This window comes from Apodemus sylvaticus, chromosome 21, assembly GCF_947179515.1.
Source record: "Apodemus sylvaticus chromosome 21, mApoSyl1.1, whole genome shotgun sequence".
In the NCBI taxonomy this organism is placed as follows: Eukaryota; Metazoa; Chordata; class Mammalia; order Rodentia; family Muridae; genus Apodemus; species Apodemus sylvaticus.
In genome coordinates this window covers 17,933,675-17,949,966 of record NC_067492.1, presented here as the reverse complement: position 1 = coordinate 17,949,966, position 16,292 = coordinate 17,933,675, and the positions used below count along the sequence as shown (strand labels likewise).

Genomic DNA, 16,292 nt, shown 5'->3' with positions numbered 1-16,292 from the left:
TTGGGGGGTTTCCGAAATCAGCAAGAGTCAGTATCTGTGGGGAAAAAAGCTGGGGGTGGGGGGCGTGGGAGGTTCATGCAGCCCGGAACACTGGCAGGCAGGGCCCACTAAGGGAAAACTGGCTAGGCCTGCACGCCGCACTGGGATGGGGACGGCAGGATCCCGAGTACCTGTAGAGCGAGACGCAGCCTGGCTAGCGGGGAGATCTTTGCCCAGAAGGCATGGCCCCGGGTACCGGTAGCAGCCTGACTGAGAAGGGGCCGGGCCTTTCCTGGTGGCTGGAAACACTGAGGCCTGCTCCTCGTTCTCATGCGGTGGGTTTTGATAAGAGACAGGTCAATGCTTTATTATAGAAGAGTAGGAAGAGAAGAGGAGATAGAGAAGTAAAGAAAGAAAGACAAGAGAGAGGGGTGAGAGCTGGCCATGACCGTGGAAAGAGAGGAGACAGGGACACAAGGACAAGGACGAGAGAAAGATGAGAGAGAGGCAAGAGAGAGCGAGGAGGGGCAAGAACCCTCCTTTAATAGTGGGCTGGGTCACCTGGCAACAGCCAGGTAACCGTGGAGCAGGGAAAACCTGGCTGTGGCCAGGCGACTGTGGGGGTGGATGGAGTCCAGCCAGAACGGTGGCCGTGGGTTATGGAGTTGAGAAACCAGGAGTCTGGGAGCATGGCTCACGGTTCCGTCCCGTGTAGAATGTTCTACTGGGTTTTCAGAGTAAGCCTTGCTCAACCAGGCCACAGACTGCTGTACATGGATCCACAAGTATCCACCAATAGACCCAGATAATCTGATTGCTTCCTAACCCCACTGTAGAGTTCCCTTTGTAAAAGGCCATAGGTCCCTCTGGGGAGGGACTAGAGAAAGGCTAAGAGTAACATCATTTTTAGGTATTTTATCAAGGTCCTTCATCCATGGTCTTCTGGTCTGCAAACTGATTCAAGTACAGAAATCGGTTCACAGGCTGAGATCCCCTTTGCCATGATCTAATGTAGCCTTTCTTTCATTTGTTATGAGATTTTCCATTTGTACAGCTGCTTAAAAAAAAAAAAAAAAAAAAAAAAAAAAAAAAAAAAGCTGGTACAGCACTCAGGTGGCAGACGCAGGCGGATCTCTGAGTCTGAGTTTGAGGTCAGCCTGGTCTACAGAGTGAGTTCCAGGACAGCCAGGGCTACACAGAGAAACCCTGTCTCGAAAAAACCAAAAAAAAAAAAAAAAAGCAGAATTTCATGCCTGGAAGTACTGTAGTTGATCAGCCAGTACCACAGGGTGAGTTAAAAAAAACTCACCTTGCCTGTGCTGACCACCACAGATTAAACCGCTGTGGGCAGTGCTTGTCTATGCTTCCCTTTAGGAGAACTTAACTCCACTCACCTAGCCTTTGGTGACTCAGTGCTGCCACCTGCCGCTGCTACTGGCCTCACCAGTTTGCCTTTAATTCATCCAACTGAGCAGCAGCACCCCCAGCCCTAAGGTCTGGCACAGGAAAGGGGCGGGGCAACAGCCAAGCTCATGAGTGTGCCGGTGCCCCTCTCACCATTTGCAGCTTACAGGATTAGTGATTAACGAGTTCCCAGTAAAGCGTTGGCGACACACTAAAACGTGAAGGCACTTCCCCTTGGTCATGCAGGTAGGGATGCTCTATGTCAGGCTCCCTGGCTCTCGAGCCTGACTCTGCCTGCCTGAAGACGGCCATGGGAATCTCCTCTGTCCCTGTGTGCCACGTAAGTGAGGTCTGTATGAGCAGTGCGCGCCTTCTGTGTGGGAGCGGTGTCTTTGTTGGGCAGCACAGAAAGCGCCTCATGGCAGTGGGGTACTTGACTGAAATCTTTAAGGTTTACACGGGATTAAGTCCCTGAATTCAGCTCATTCCAGCTGACACAGATAACACTGTCAACTAAATATTATGATTATTTAACATTTATGGTGGATTTTAGGAAGTGGTTTTCTACTTCTGTGTTGGCTTGCTTTCAGGGCACATGCAGTGCCCTGGGTCAAGGGCATTGAAAAGTACTTAAGACTAGAGCTGTGTCTTAGCTCAGGTTGTAAAAGTGATTACTTAGTATACCCAAGGCATCTAAGGCTGGTTATTACATTGTTCCCTTAAAGGCAGGTTGAGTAAAGGTTGAAGGTATAGTCATGCTGGCAGTCTTAAATTTTAAGGGACCTTAAAATATATTAACTTTGTGAAGTCCCACAAAAAAAAAGTTCCAGTCTCTTCGAATATATTTTCAGAATATTTCATTGCTGTGTGTCTGTGCACCACATATGTGCCTGGTGCTCTTGGAGCCCAGAAGAGGGGATCTGATCCCCTGGGACTGGGGTTACAGTGGTCAGCTGCCAAGTGGGTTCTGAGAATCAAGCCATGATCTGTGGAAGAGCAGCCAGTGCCCTTCACCACTGAGCCATCTCTGCAACTCCTGTGCATTATACTCTGTCAGATAAGTGATTTTCAAAGATGTTCTTAGTACTGTGTTTTTGGTTTTTCATTGTTTTTGATTATTCAGTGGGTTAACTTTGGTTTTGTTTATTTGGGTTTGTTTTTTTCTAGACAGGGTTTCTCTATGTAGCCCTGGCTACCTGGCTATCATGGAACTCTCTGTAGACCAGGCTGGCCTAGAACTCAAAATCCTCCTGCCTCTGCCTCCCTAGTGCTGGGGTTAAAGGCACGCACCACCACCTGGCTGGGTTTGTTTTAGTATTTTTTGTGGGGGTTGGGGGATCCTGCTATATAGCTGGTGTTTTCACGGAAACTATGTAGTTGGGGCTTGCCTTGAAATCATGGTACTCCTACCTGAGCTTTCCAAGTTCTGGGATTACAGGTGTGCGCCACCATTAGCAAATAACATCTTTTAGAGCATAAGACTCATTCTTTTTTTAATGTCGTGGGGGGCATGGTGCCCACACCCTTAACCCAGCAGCTCAGGAGGCAGAGGCAGGGGCAGGTAGCCCTCTGTAATTGAGCTCCAGCTAGTGCTACACATTGAGCCGGTCTCACAGCCCGTTTTGTGTGCGCCACAGCATCTGTGTTTGGTTTGCAGCAGTTGGTTCTCTTCCATCACGTGGGTTCCAGGGATTGAACTCAGGTCTTCAGCATTGATGGCTGCTTTACCACCGAGTCATAATGCCAGCCCTCTCTCCTTATTCCTTGTTGAGTAACAATGTACACAATAAAGTACTAGGGAGGACTATAGCTCTGCTAATAGTGTACTTGCCTTGCATCATTGAGGCCTTGGGCTCGACCCCTCGCACCCTTCCTACCCCAGAATACAAACCGTGTAGTGTGAGTGCTTGTGCACACCTGGGTTAAGAAGTGAGCTACCTGCTCCGTGATGCCAGCTCAGTTGAGCCCTTCTTGGGACTTGGGCTTTTCTTAAGTTACATTTTTAAATGTTTGTGTGCATAGTATACAAGAGGAGGTGGAGGACAACTCCCAAGGGTTGGTTTTCTCCACCACATCAGCTCAGTCTGCAGGCTTGACAGTAAGCACCTTGCCCCGTTGGCCCTTTGTGTTCAGATTACACTAGCTGGTGTCAGGGTAAGGGGCAGTCTTACTGACAAATAACAATGAGGAGCTCCTTAGCAATCCCTAAGCCGTGGTTCATAGTCTAGTTGTAGCTTTCCCAAAAGCTCACAGAACCCTCATTTGGGAAGTCATCGGCAAGGTCATGAGCAGCATAGGAGAAACTCGGGGCTCAGCGCTGCTGCTGTGTCGGGGCCGGTGTGCATCCAGGGCTCCGTGTTGACAGGACGGTGATGGATGGAGTGGATGCTCTGTATTTTCTGCTTCTGGCTTTACCGTTTGACTGCCAGCTCTCTGGCGTTGGTTAAAAGCAGGCAGAGCTGTTAGATGGAGTGTCCTCACCTGATCCGAGGGGAGAGACATGTCCTTAGCCCATGTCCAGGACAAACCAGAGCAAGTGCATGGAAGGATCTGCACGTATGTCCAGGACAAACCAGAGCAAGTGCATGGAAGGATCTGCACGTAGGCGCCGTTGACGTGTGTGGCAGGGGCAGTGGCAGCGAGGATCTTGACGCCTGGCTTCAAAATGCCTGCCTTCACATTCCTCCCAACCTACACTAGAAGTAGTCTGGGGTCAGTAGAGGTACTGCTGGTTTGCAAACTTCCTGGACACTTCCCTCGGCTCTCCTTTTATTAATGTTTTATTGCTGCTTCCCCTCCCCCCCAAAAAACTGGGTCACTTTATGGCAGTGGTTCACAACCTATGGGTCTCCACCCGTTTGGTGGGTCACATTACCAGATATCAGGTATTTAGATTTCATAATGGTGGCAAGATTACAGTTGTGAAGTAGCAGCAAAATAACTATAGTCACCACAACATGAGGAACTGCATTAAAGGTCACAGCATTGAGAAGGTTGAGAACCACTGTTCCATGGCTATATAGTCCTGGCTGTCCTGGAAAACTCTGTGTGGATCAGGATGACCTCTAACACAGAGATCGCCTGCCTCTGCCACCGGAGCGCTGGGCTTAAAGATGTGCACTGGCCTTTGGCACATGTTCCAGTGGCTCCTTGAGAAAGGGTGAGAAGTACACTTTTCAGACCCTGTGTTTTTGAAAGGTCTTCATTTTCCTTTGTCATTTGATATAGGCATCTGCATCAGTGTGTAGTTGTCTCTTTCTAGCTTTTATTTTTGATCCGTGACTAGACTGAAATTTGTTATGTAAACCGGGCTGGCCTCAAACTCAGATCTGCCTGCCTCTACCTCCCAAATGCGGCTTCAAGGTGTGCACCACCACACCTTCCTGAGTAACATCCACAGTTTGTCACAGTTGAAAGCTGTGACAAACACTGGACGAGCAGCACAGCTGGGGCTGTGGACATGAGCAGAGTAACTGTTCCTGTGTCCTTTCTGTCTCCCAAAGCTAATCACTTCAGAAGGAACTGTGTCACCTCAGGGATCCGTTTCTTTCACTGATGTAACTGTGGACTTCACCCAGGAGGAGTGGGAGCAACTGGACCCCTCGCAGAGGATTCTGTACATGGATGTAATGCTGGAGAACTACAGCAACTTACTTTCAGTGGGTAAGGAAGCTCTGGGAATGGTCGGAGCTGTGGTTAGAATGGTCATTTCTGAATTCAGCTCCGAGGGAGCTGCACGGAGGAAGGTGAAAAGCTGATAGACGTGACGTCTGAGGCTGGGAACAGCTGGGGCACACGTGAAGTTTATGGGATTGTATTTGTTTGTGTTTAAGACACGATCTTGCCTATGTGGCCCTAGCTGGTCTTGAACTCAGAGATCATTGACCTCTAACCCTCCTGCCCCTGTGCTGGGCAACAGATGCATGCTGTGAAAGGATTCATCTAGCCCAGCCTAGCCCTGAACCCTATATGTAAACCAAGTATAGAGTCCGATCCCCCCAACTGTACTCTCAAGTACAGCAGTCACAGGCATGCGCTGCTATTCCTGGTTTTATGTGGTGCTGGGGATGGAGCCCAGGGCATTTTTAGGTATGCTAGGTAAGCACTTTGCTAACAGAGCTACATTTCTAGCTTCCTTTGGAGGCTATTTTTCAATTCCAAAAACCTTTAGAGATGACTAAGAACTCAGGATATCCTGTACTTCTGATCCCTGGCACACTTCCAAATAGTTATCAGTGCTTGCCACAAGTTAGACGGGAGTTAGTGTTATGTTCTCAGTTTACCAGAATGATGACCTTGTATTTAACCCATGGGAATGGGCACAGATTTTTCAATACAAGAATGACATAGCATCAGGATCATATGGAGTAGCTAGTGATACAACTAGCTCTAGACCAAGGCAGAGTACAGACTCTGTAGATCTGTTCAGGTAAAGTGGGGTCATAGTAGAAGAATGAAAATGCATCCGTGCTCAGCAGCCTTGGTGTACGGAAACAGCTGTAAACGCAGCATACAATTGCGTTGTAAGAAGACAGACTTAACATTTCCTTTTTTGTTGTTGTTGTTGTTTTGTTTTTTTGGATTTGGTTTTCTTGAGATAGGGTTTCTCTGTGTAGCTCTGGCTGTCCTGGAACTCACTCTGTAGACCAGGCTGGCCTTGAACTCAGAAATCCACCTAACCTCTGCCTCCCAAGTGCTAGGACTAAAGGCGTGCGCCACCACTGCCCGGCTAAGGCTGGCCTTTTTTATTAACATCATCATCATTATTATATGTAAGTATACTGTAGCTCTCTTCAGACACTCCAGAAGAGGGTGTCAGTCAGATCTTGTTACGGATGGTTGTGAGCCACCATGTGGTTGCTGGGATTTGAACTCAGGACCTTTGGAAGGATGGTTGGTGCTCTTAAACACTGAGCCATATCTCTCCAGCCCCATCAGGCTGGCCTTGAACTCAGAAATCCACCTGCTTTTGCCTCCCAAGTGCTGGGATTACAGGCATGTGCCACCACGCCCAGCTCCGGTTCCATTTTCAATACAATTAACTCTGGGATCTTTGTTGTTGGTATGTGAGACAGAGTCTCTCTACTTAGTGATGGCTATCCTGGAACTCACTCTGTAGATCAGGCTAGCCTCAAACTCAGAGATGTGCCTGTCTCTGTTTCCCAAGTGCTGGAACTAAAGGTGTGTGCCACCCTGCCTAGCTAACTCAAAGATCTCGCTGTCTACTTGAGAGGTGTTTCCAGAGACATGGAGCACCACATGAGGAAGGGAAAGGTTTTGAGGTATTTGGGGGCTGTTGAGATGGCACAGTGGATAAAAGGCCCTTGCCATAAAAACATCATGACGTGAGTTGATCCCCAGAACCCATGGAAAAGTCAAAGAGAGGCCTGACTGGAGAGTCCTCTGACCTCTACTCCTCCCCATATGTTTTGTTTCTTTTTAGAGACAGGGTCTGGCTATGTATCCCTGACTGGCCTGGACTCACTGTGTAGACCATGCTAGATCCACCTACCTGGATTGAAGCTGTGCTGGGATTACGGGTGTGGACCGCCATGCCTGCCCACTAGTGTTTTAGGTCATCTGGATGTCAGGGTGTAGTCAGTTGGCAGGATGCTTGCTTAGCATACGTGAAGTCCTGGACTGGAATCCTAGAGGTCCATAATAAACCAGGATGGGCTCACACACTTATAATTCTAGCACTTGTGATACAGAGGCAGGAGGATCTATGGTTCAGAGTTATCCTTTGTTATATAGTTAAGAGGAAAACAGCCTGAGCTACATGAGACCATCTAAAGAAGATTTAAAAGTTAGAACTGGAGAGGTGGCTCAGTGGTTAAGAGTACTTACTTGAAGCTGGGAAGTGGGGTATATGCCTTTAATCTGAGAGGCAGGCAGATCTCTATGAGTTTGAGGCTTCCATGGTCTACAGAGTGAGTTCCAGGACAGCCAAAGCTATAAAGAAACCTTGTCTCAAAGAAAAAGAAGGCTGGGCAGTGGTGGCACACACCTTTAATCCCAGCACTTGGGAGGCAGAGGCAGGCGGATTTCTGAGTTTGAGGCCAGCCTGGTCTACAGAGGGAGTTCCAGGACAACACAGAGAAACCCCGTCTCAACAAACAAACAAAAAAGGAAAGGAAAAAATAAAAAAGAGTACTTACTTGCTGCTCTAGAGGACCTGGGTTCAGTTTCCAGCACCCATATCATGATTACAGCCATCTGTAACTTCAGTTCCAGGGAATCTGGTACCGTCTTCCTAGCTTCTGTGGGTATTAGGCACATACATGGTGCATAGCCATACATATATACATACATACATACATACATACATACATACATACATACATACATACAAACAAACAAACAAAACATCCACATATATTGAAAAAAAGATATCTGGGGGCCAGTTGTTAAACAAATGTCTGTACTAAAGATGGTTGCTGACGGTTTTAGGCCAGCCTGGCCTGCATAATGAAACCCAGTCTCAAAAGGGGAGAATCCTGCAGCTGTGCAGAGGAAGACTGGCACCGGGCGGGGTCACTGTCAGATAGGATGAAGTGTCAGTCTGTCTTCTGTTCTCCCCCAGACACTCAGTGTCACCTGCAGTTCCTTGGTTTCTAGGCTAGCTGCTCGTTGTCCTTGAGAGCACTGGGAACTCTTCACCCCTCAACTGCTAGCTTTCCTACCTCATCGTACACTCACCGTTATTTTTGGTTGTGACCGCAGGGATGAAGAGAGTTGTTGAGACAGGATCTGTCTGTGTAGTCCAGACAGGGCTTAAACTCAGGCTGGCCCTCTCAGCTCAGCGCCCTGAGTGTTAGGATTCAGGCACGAGCCATGGTATCCCAGCTTTCACCTTTGTTTTTTGTTTTAGGGTTTTTTTTTTTTCTTGGTTAGTTTTTTCCAAACAGGGTTTCACTATGAAGCCCTGACTGTTCTGGAACTTGATGTGAACACCAAGCTAGCCTTGAACTCACAGAGATCCGCCTGCCTCGTGCCTCCTGCCTCGTGCACACACACACACACACACACACACACACACACACACAGCAGAGCTTAAGAGCTGAGAAGGGCTTGCAGTAGGGATTTTGTTGGACAGCTGAGTCAGCTCTGTGGTGGGAGCACTTGTAGGATTTCCCACTCTAACAGGGAGAGATTAAGATCCTTTCATTGTGCTTTGTCCCAGAGGTGTGGAAGGCTGATGACCAGGTGGAGAAGGACCCCAGAGACCCACATAAGCAGGCGAGGTTACTTACAACCCTCAAGAACCAACCACCAACTGAAGAAAGAGGCAATCTCTTTGGAAAGACATTAAATCTGAACACAGACTATGTTTCGTTAAGACAAGTTCCCTATAAATATGATTTATATGAAAAGACTTTGAAGTACAGTTCAGACTTACTTAGCAGTAGAAGCTGTGTAAGAAAGAAAGACGGCTGTGGTGGATTTGGGGAACCACTTCTGTACCTGAAGCAAGAGAAGCCCCATGCTGGACTGGAATACTCTGAATATAATGGAAACGGAAGGGTTCTCAGCCATAAGGACGCCATCTTTAAACATCAGAAAATTAAGAGGTTGGTTCAGCCTTTCGTCTGTAATTACTGTGACAAGGCCTTCTCCTTCAAGTCGCTACTTGTTAGTCACAAGAGGATCCACACAGGAGAAAAGCCCTATGAGTGTAACGTGTGCCAGAAAACCTTCTCCCATAAGGCCAACCTCATCAAACATCAGAGAATTCATACTGGAGAGAAGCCCTTTGAATGTCCTGAGTGTGGAAAAGCATTTACCCACCAGTCAAACCTCATCGTGCACCAGAGAGCACATATGGAGAAGAAGCCCTATGGATGCAATGAATGTGGGAAGACATTTGCTCAGAAGTTTGAACTCACCACACACCAGAGAATTCATACAGGAGAGCGGCCCTATGAGTGTAATGAATGTGCAAAAACCTTCTTTAAGAAATCAAACCTCATCATACATCAGAAAATTCACACAGGGGAGAAACGCTATGAGTGCAGCGAGTGCGGGAAGTCGTTCATCCAGAACTCGCAGCTCATCATCCACAGGAGAACTCACACTGGGGAGAAGCCCTATGAATGCACTGAGTGCGGCAAGACGTTCAGCCAGAGGTCAACACTGAGGCTACACTTGAGAATCCACACGGGAGAGAAACCCTATGAGTGTGCAGAGTGTGGGAAAGCCTTCAGCAGGAAGTCTCGACTCAGTGTCCACCAGAGGGTCCACGTGGGGTAGTGCTGAGGCTGCAAGCAGACTGCAGAAAACCTGTCAGGCCCGAGTTCTCCAGTGAGAGGAAGCCCTCGTGAAGATACTAATGGAAATTGACTTGGGAAATTCTGTTGACATGATCTATCTCAAAAACTTTAGAAAAAAGGATACCTAAGAATATTTTACTGAGGGCTGGAGAGATGGCTCAGCAGTTAAGAGCACTGGCTGCTCTTCCAGAGGTCCTGAGTTCAGTTCCCTACAACCACAAGGTGGCTCACAACCATCTGTAATGGGATCCGAAGCTGCCTTCTGGTGTGTCTGAAGAGAGAGACAGTGTACTCATATACATAAAATAAATAATTTTTTAAAAAAAATATTATACTGAAAGTTATATCCAGCTAAAGAGTACATATCCAAATATATGTATGTATTTCAGTATGTATGTATTCAGTCCAATCGTAAATAGACATAGCCAGCTGTTTCCATGAGCTTTCTAGCTTTTTGTGCTTCTGGGGATCAAATCTAGGGTCTTGTCTGCTAGGCAAGATTCTTTTTTTAAAAAACCACTGATCTATATCTGCAGTTCACAGTGAATTTTTAAAAACCTTGAATGACTTGCATATTCTAAGAGGAAATATAAAGCATATATAGACAGTACCTTAGACATTTTTATGTAAGGATATGCCACAAAACACAAATTGTTTTAAATCTGTTTATATGAGTTTAATAGCTACTGAAAATTTGAAATTCTCACCTATGATAATTGCATCACAGCAAAAGGTTTCCACACTCAGCATCATGTGTATGTCAGTACCTTTCCCAGCCAGCGCACATCCAAAGGAAAAACGTGATGGATCTTAAAGTAGCACTAGACTCTTTCCCACTATAGCTGCCCTGTACGTGTTGGTGTGACCATTGTTACTGGCTGCCTGGTCACTAAAGAAAAGGCAGTATTGCCGGGTGGTGGTGCACGCCTGTAATCCCAGCACTCTGGGAGGCAGGCAGATTTCTGAGTTCTGAGTTTGAGGCCAGCTTGGTCTACAGAGTGAGTTCCAGGACAGCCAGGGCTATACAGAGAAACCCTGTCTCCAAAAAAGAAAAAAGAAAAAAGAAAAAGAAAGAAAAGAAAAGGCAGTATTGTTGGAATTCTAACCTGCTTCTGGGTCTGAAGATTTTCTGAAGCATTATTAAATGTGCAAAAGTCTGAGGTAATTCACATCTAGAGGGAAAGGAGGCAGGTCTGCTCTGACTCAGTACACACTACAGAATAGACCTGTGTTCTGACTCAGGGTGCGATATAGAATAGAGGTGTGTTGTGCTCTGACTCAGGGTGCACTGCAGAATAGACCTGTGCTGTGCTGTGCTGTGCTGTGCAGGGAGTGTCTCTCTCACGCTCCTCTCCTTTCTCCGAGGCATTTACATGCATGTGCATGTCTAGTTCCAAAATAACCTGCACCTCAGAAAACTATGTTTGTATGTTTCTGTCATTTCTTAATAATTTATGAATTATCATTCAGAAAAATGGTTGGGGTGCTGTGTCACTCACAAATGTTACATTTCACAGACTTTAAAGAAAAAACTGAAAATCTGTTTCATTGCTTTTTTGAGTTTCCATGTACATAATCCATTTTAGAAATTGTTTTTGCTGTGTCTTTTAAAAGAGGTAATTTTGCTTTTGGAACCTGCCCCAGCCTTAGCCGCCACCTTGTCTTTTAGTGTTCACAAGATTTGAGACTCACAGTTCCACAGGGTTAGAGTCCATGGCCATCATGGGATTTGGGGAGCACAGCAGCAGGCAACCTTAAGATGGAGTAGAGCTTAGAGCTCGCCTCCTGAGACACAGGCACAGGAGAGCAAGCTAACTAGGTGTGGTGTGGTCTTTAGGACGTGGCCCCACCTCCAGTGACACACCTCATCCTTCCCAGACAGCTCCACCAACTGGAGACCCAGTATTAAAACATACGAACCCATAAGGGCCTTCTCATTCAAACCGCCACAGTAAATCAGACTTCAGTGTTCTCCATAGAGTGGTGCACACCTTTAATCCCAACACTTGGGAGGCAGAGGCAAGCAGATCTAAGTCTGGTCTACATAGTAAAACCCTGTTTGAACATAAACAATGTTTTTCCATAACTGAAAGATGGTAATTTGAAGCTGGGTTTCATATCACAAGTTGAGCTTTTTTTTTTTTAATTATGCATTAGAATCAGAAGTGGAAACCGCACTGGATCTTATTTTTAACATTTTATGTATGTGGGTGGTTTTGCCTGCATGTTTGTCTGTGGGCCATGTACATGCATGCAGTGCCTACAGAGGCCAGAAGAGGGCACTAGAACCCCTGTGCATGCAGTGCCTACAGAGGCCAGAAGAGGGCACTGGAACCCCTGTGTATGCAGTGCCTACAGAGGCCAGAAGAGGGCACTGGAACCCCTGTGCATGCAGTGCCTACAGAGGCCAGAAGAGAGCACTAGAACCCCTGTGCCTGGAGTGAGAGACCATTGTGACCCTACCTGTGGGAATGGGAACTGAACCCTGGGTCCTCTGGAGAAGCAGCTAGTGAGCCAACTCTCCAGCCCCCTGGATTTTTATTTTTGAAGACAGCTGATTCTATCTTTTAAAATTAAGAAAAGAAACATACACTCATACTCTCTTCATACCAGAAAGTTCATTCCTAGCAATCTGAACTTTAACAAAACAAAACAGGGTCACTACTAAGACTTTATGTTAACCGAGTTATAGCACAGTTTTGGTTTAGGAAAGTTTACCACTTAAAAATGAGTGACACGTTTTCACTGAACAGTGTGTAGGAGGGAACTCGCAGATCAGATGAGAAAATATGAGCGTAGGACAGTTTGTTTTTTTCAAATAATGATCCAGAGACCTACATCCGTGTGTCGGAGTATCTCTCTCTTCCCGCCCGGCTCCCGGGTTACAGGAAGACGCCCAGCTTTTTATGTGGGTGCTGCCGGCAAGCTTGCCCCCTCTGCTTTCAAGGCTAGCACATCACAAAGCCAGCCCCCAGCCCCAGCGCGTTTTCTTTATGACATGCTTTATATCAGTCTTGATCTTCAGACCCCACACCTCTGACTCGTCAATCCCGGCACATCCGGGTCCCAGACAGAATACAGGGCAGCCATGGAAGACCACGGTTTCCAGCTTTCCCTCAGAGGCTGCAGGGACCACTCGAGCAAGACCCTGTGTGCATGTGTTGAGCTCACGTTTGGCCAAGATCAAGTCCAGATCTGCATTCTCTACCTCAGTCCCATGTCTTCTCCATCCTCCCCCCCCCACAACTGTCGTAGGAGACTGAATCTGCCCTTGTAGCTGTGTCCATGACAGTCCCTTACAAATGGTTTTTCTCTGTGTTTATGGGCATCACATGGGAAGGAATGAGGGCTACCAAGGGATCAAGTCACTGACTCCAGCTAACCCAGACAACATCACTGTTTGTGAAGCAGTCGCTGTGTGTGTGTGTGTGTGTGTGTGTGTGTGTGATACTTATGGTGGACAGCCGTTCTATAGGGTTGCTTTCAACCTCTGTTTCATTGCTTTTGGCAAAACATTAGGGTCACGAGCATGGAATACATAATTTAAGATTACAGGTTGTACAGGGAATCTAAGGAAGTCCAATGGCAATAAAGTTGGACCATTACATTGTTCTCTCAAACAATTAAACAGGCTGAGTACACAGCAGGATTCCAGTCTTCATTCTTTTTGGTTTTTTTTTTTTGTTTTTGTCCCGTCCACCCCACCTCCCTATACGGTTTCTCTGTGTAGCCCTGGCTGTCCTCAAACTCAGAAATCCACCTGCCTCTGCCTCCCAAGTGCTGGGATTAAAGGCGTGCACCACCACCGCTGGCCCAGTCTTAATTCCTAAGTGACCTCAAGGTGTATTACAAACTCAAGGTCCAGAAAAAGTACCAGTCTCTTAAGAATATAAGAGATATTTTTATTATGATACACTGCCACTGGAAGTCCTTTACACTGTTTGAGTCTAGCCCATTGTCCAGCAAGGTACACTCTAAGGCGTTCCTTTGGAACCTTGTAGAAGGCCTTACTTCCTGCTTCCATGTCGGTCACTCATCAAGACCAGAGGAAGGTTGAGGGCGTCGACTCTTCTGGAAGCCTCTCTCTCAGCACAGAGTGCAGCTGGCTGAAGCAGCCCTGAGGCAAAGCTGCGTTCCTGGTAAGGGTGCTCTTCCCTCACGCAGCGCCAGTGTCTGCATACTCTTCCCTAGCCAGTCTTCCTGTTCTAAAAGACCTACAGAAAACGACTTCCACAGCCTGGAGATTCAGCTCAATGGGAGGCCTGGGTGGTAGCACAGGCAGGTGGATCTCTGAGGTCCCCAGGCCTACATGGTCTCAGAGCAGCAAAAACCCTGTTGAAGGAAGGAAGGAAGGAAGGAATGAAGGAAAGAAGGAAAGAGGCCTTGTTTTTTTCCAGGATGTCCAGCCCAGGATGTCCAACTCCCTCAGGGCCAGTTCAAGACCAAATTTCCAATTTCCCGTTTTAAGTGGATTCCTTAAATCAGCATGGCCAAACTAAGTCATTTGGCTCTGGAGTGAACCGGTTTCATCTCCACAAATGAAGAAGGCATCCATTTTCCAGAACACCCCAGCTTTGAGCATGCTTCGATCAAGGTTTGTAGTGAGACGACAGAGGCGGCACATGGCCCCACAACTCCTCTTCCTTACCTGGTGCCATGTCAGCTGCCAACCTGACACAAACCTAGAGTCACCTGGGAAGAAGGAGCCTCAGCTGAAGAACTGTCCAGCTCAGATTGGCCTGTGGCCATGTCTGTGAGGCATTTTCTTAATTGCTAATCTCCGAAAGAGACTCCCTCTACTGTGGGTGGCGCCATCCTTACATGAGTCAGAGGGAGAACAAGTCACTAGGCTTGTAGTTTCTGCTGCTTCGCCTGCCTCTAGGCTTCTGCGTAAGCTCCAGCTGACTTCCCTCACTGGTGGGTTGTGATAAGCCAGATAAACCTCCTCACTGTGCTTTTGGTTGTGGTGTTTATCAAAGCAGTAGAAAAAGAACATTGTCTTGATATGTAATCTCCCTCACACGCTTGTTCCAGAACTTTATACAGAGAATCCAGGGAGCATTAAAAAGCCATACCCCCTCTCTCAGAAACCATCCTTCCCCTTTACAAGTGGTTATGAGGAGGTCAACACCATCTGCGCACACATCCTCTTCCCTGTGTCTGACCTGTCCCAAATACACAGTCTCAACTTACCACCATCTAACCAGAGTCCCTCCGCTTCACTGTGGCCTTTGACCTAACCTTGCAAGTCACACACGAGTCTGCTCGATAGCGTTCTGTTCATGTCTGAACTGAGGAAGTTCATGCTCGACCCAGTTATAGTCAGGCCAGGTTCCATGGCTGCATCTAATATGGAACCTGCTGGTCCTGTCAGCTCACTGGCATCAGAAGCCATAGGGGAAAGGTCCTGTGGAGATCATATGAGGACCACAAACAGCTTAGTTTCCAAGAAACCTAGACACCTTAAATCTGGCTAGCTAAAACCATGCGCAAGTGCGTGAATCTGCATCCAGAGACCAGGAACAGGCTGTCCCTGCTTTACCTTTTATAAACCAAGGACGCTCCCTCTCCAAACATTAGACAAAGTTCCCCAATCTAGACTCAGGGCCCAAGGCTCTCACTTGTTAGACACAGCTTTCAAGGTCTTTAATAGCCAAGAGGAGACCTTTCAAGTCAGAAAGGCTCTAACTGTAAGAGGAAAGAGGACTGGCCAAGGGTTGGAGAGAAGGCTCAGTGGTTAAGAGCAATGGCTGCTCTTCCAGAGGACCTGAGTTCAATTCCCAGCAACCACATGGTGGCTCACAACCATCCGTTATGGGATCTGATGCCCTTTACATGTGTCTGAAGAGAGCAATGGTGTACTCACATACATAAAATAAATAAATCTTTAAAAATGAAAAAAGAAAGATGACTCGCTGGTCCTGTCTGTATGTGGCTACAGCAATTGTCTCGTCTGTGCCAAGCCTTCCCAGGAAATCCCACTGCTCTCTCTGGCAGTCAGCCAGTCCTGCCTAAAAGGACTAAGTCAGCCTTGGGTCTGAGGACTCTGGCCTGTCAGCCTTGTCAGCTAGGAGTACCCAAAACTGCTGGGCTACAAGCTTCCTGGTCTACAAAGTACACCAAAGGCAAAGTTCCCCTCGCTGTGAGAGCAGGTCAGCTCCACCCAAAAATGTCACACTCAGCCCCTCGGCATCATCTGTGAAGAGCTGCATGAGAAAAGAGGTCCAACTCTGAAGACTGGCGGGGCCTTGAGGCCATATGGGCTCCCCCGTTCTCCATTTCCGTGAATGAACCTTGGGGGACTCCAGATGTGATAGGGGCCAGAATTACATCCTTTATTGATAGTGACTTAGTCCACCATGACACTCCTTTCCAGTCTGGCCCAGTCCTCAGACTACCTCACTGTTATCAACGGCAAGCTCCACAGAGCCCATTAACACTCCTCTTAGCCTGTGTGACCCCTAGGATAAATGTCTTCTCATCCGTTTTTTCTGGCCCTCCCTTGCTGCCACTCCCAAAGACAACTTACAGAGTTGAGACTTTCTGAAACTCCAGAGCCTCTCATGACATTCCAACACCGGGTCTGTCCTGAAATGGCCCAGAGTGGCCTAGATCCTCAAAGGCCCTTCCTGTCACGTC

At 47.4% G+C, this 16,292-nt stretch overlaps 1 protein-coding gene across 5 annotated transcripts in view; it reads left to right on the top strand.

The window, feature by feature from the left end:
* Zfp1 (ZFP1 zinc finger protein) overlaps positions 1-13,302 on the top strand; it is a 38,645-nt gene extending 25,343 nt beyond the window's left edge. For 3 of the 5 annotated variants that reach the window (XM_052166308.1, XM_052166309.1, XM_052166306.1), the window contains 2 exons: positions 4,887-5,046; positions 8,567-13,302. In XM_052166308.1, coding sequence (XP_052022268.1) covers positions 4,887-5,046; positions 8,567-9,633 — 1,227 coding nt within the window. In that variant the 3' untranslated portion in view covers positions 9,634-13,302. Of the gene's footprint in view, positions 1-1,210; positions 1,733-4,886; positions 5,047-8,566 lie in introns of those variants that run through there. The other 2 variants (XM_052166305.1, XM_052166304.1) reach the window with 2 other exon arrangements.
* Positions 13,303-16,292: the final 2,990 nt, after the last annotated feature.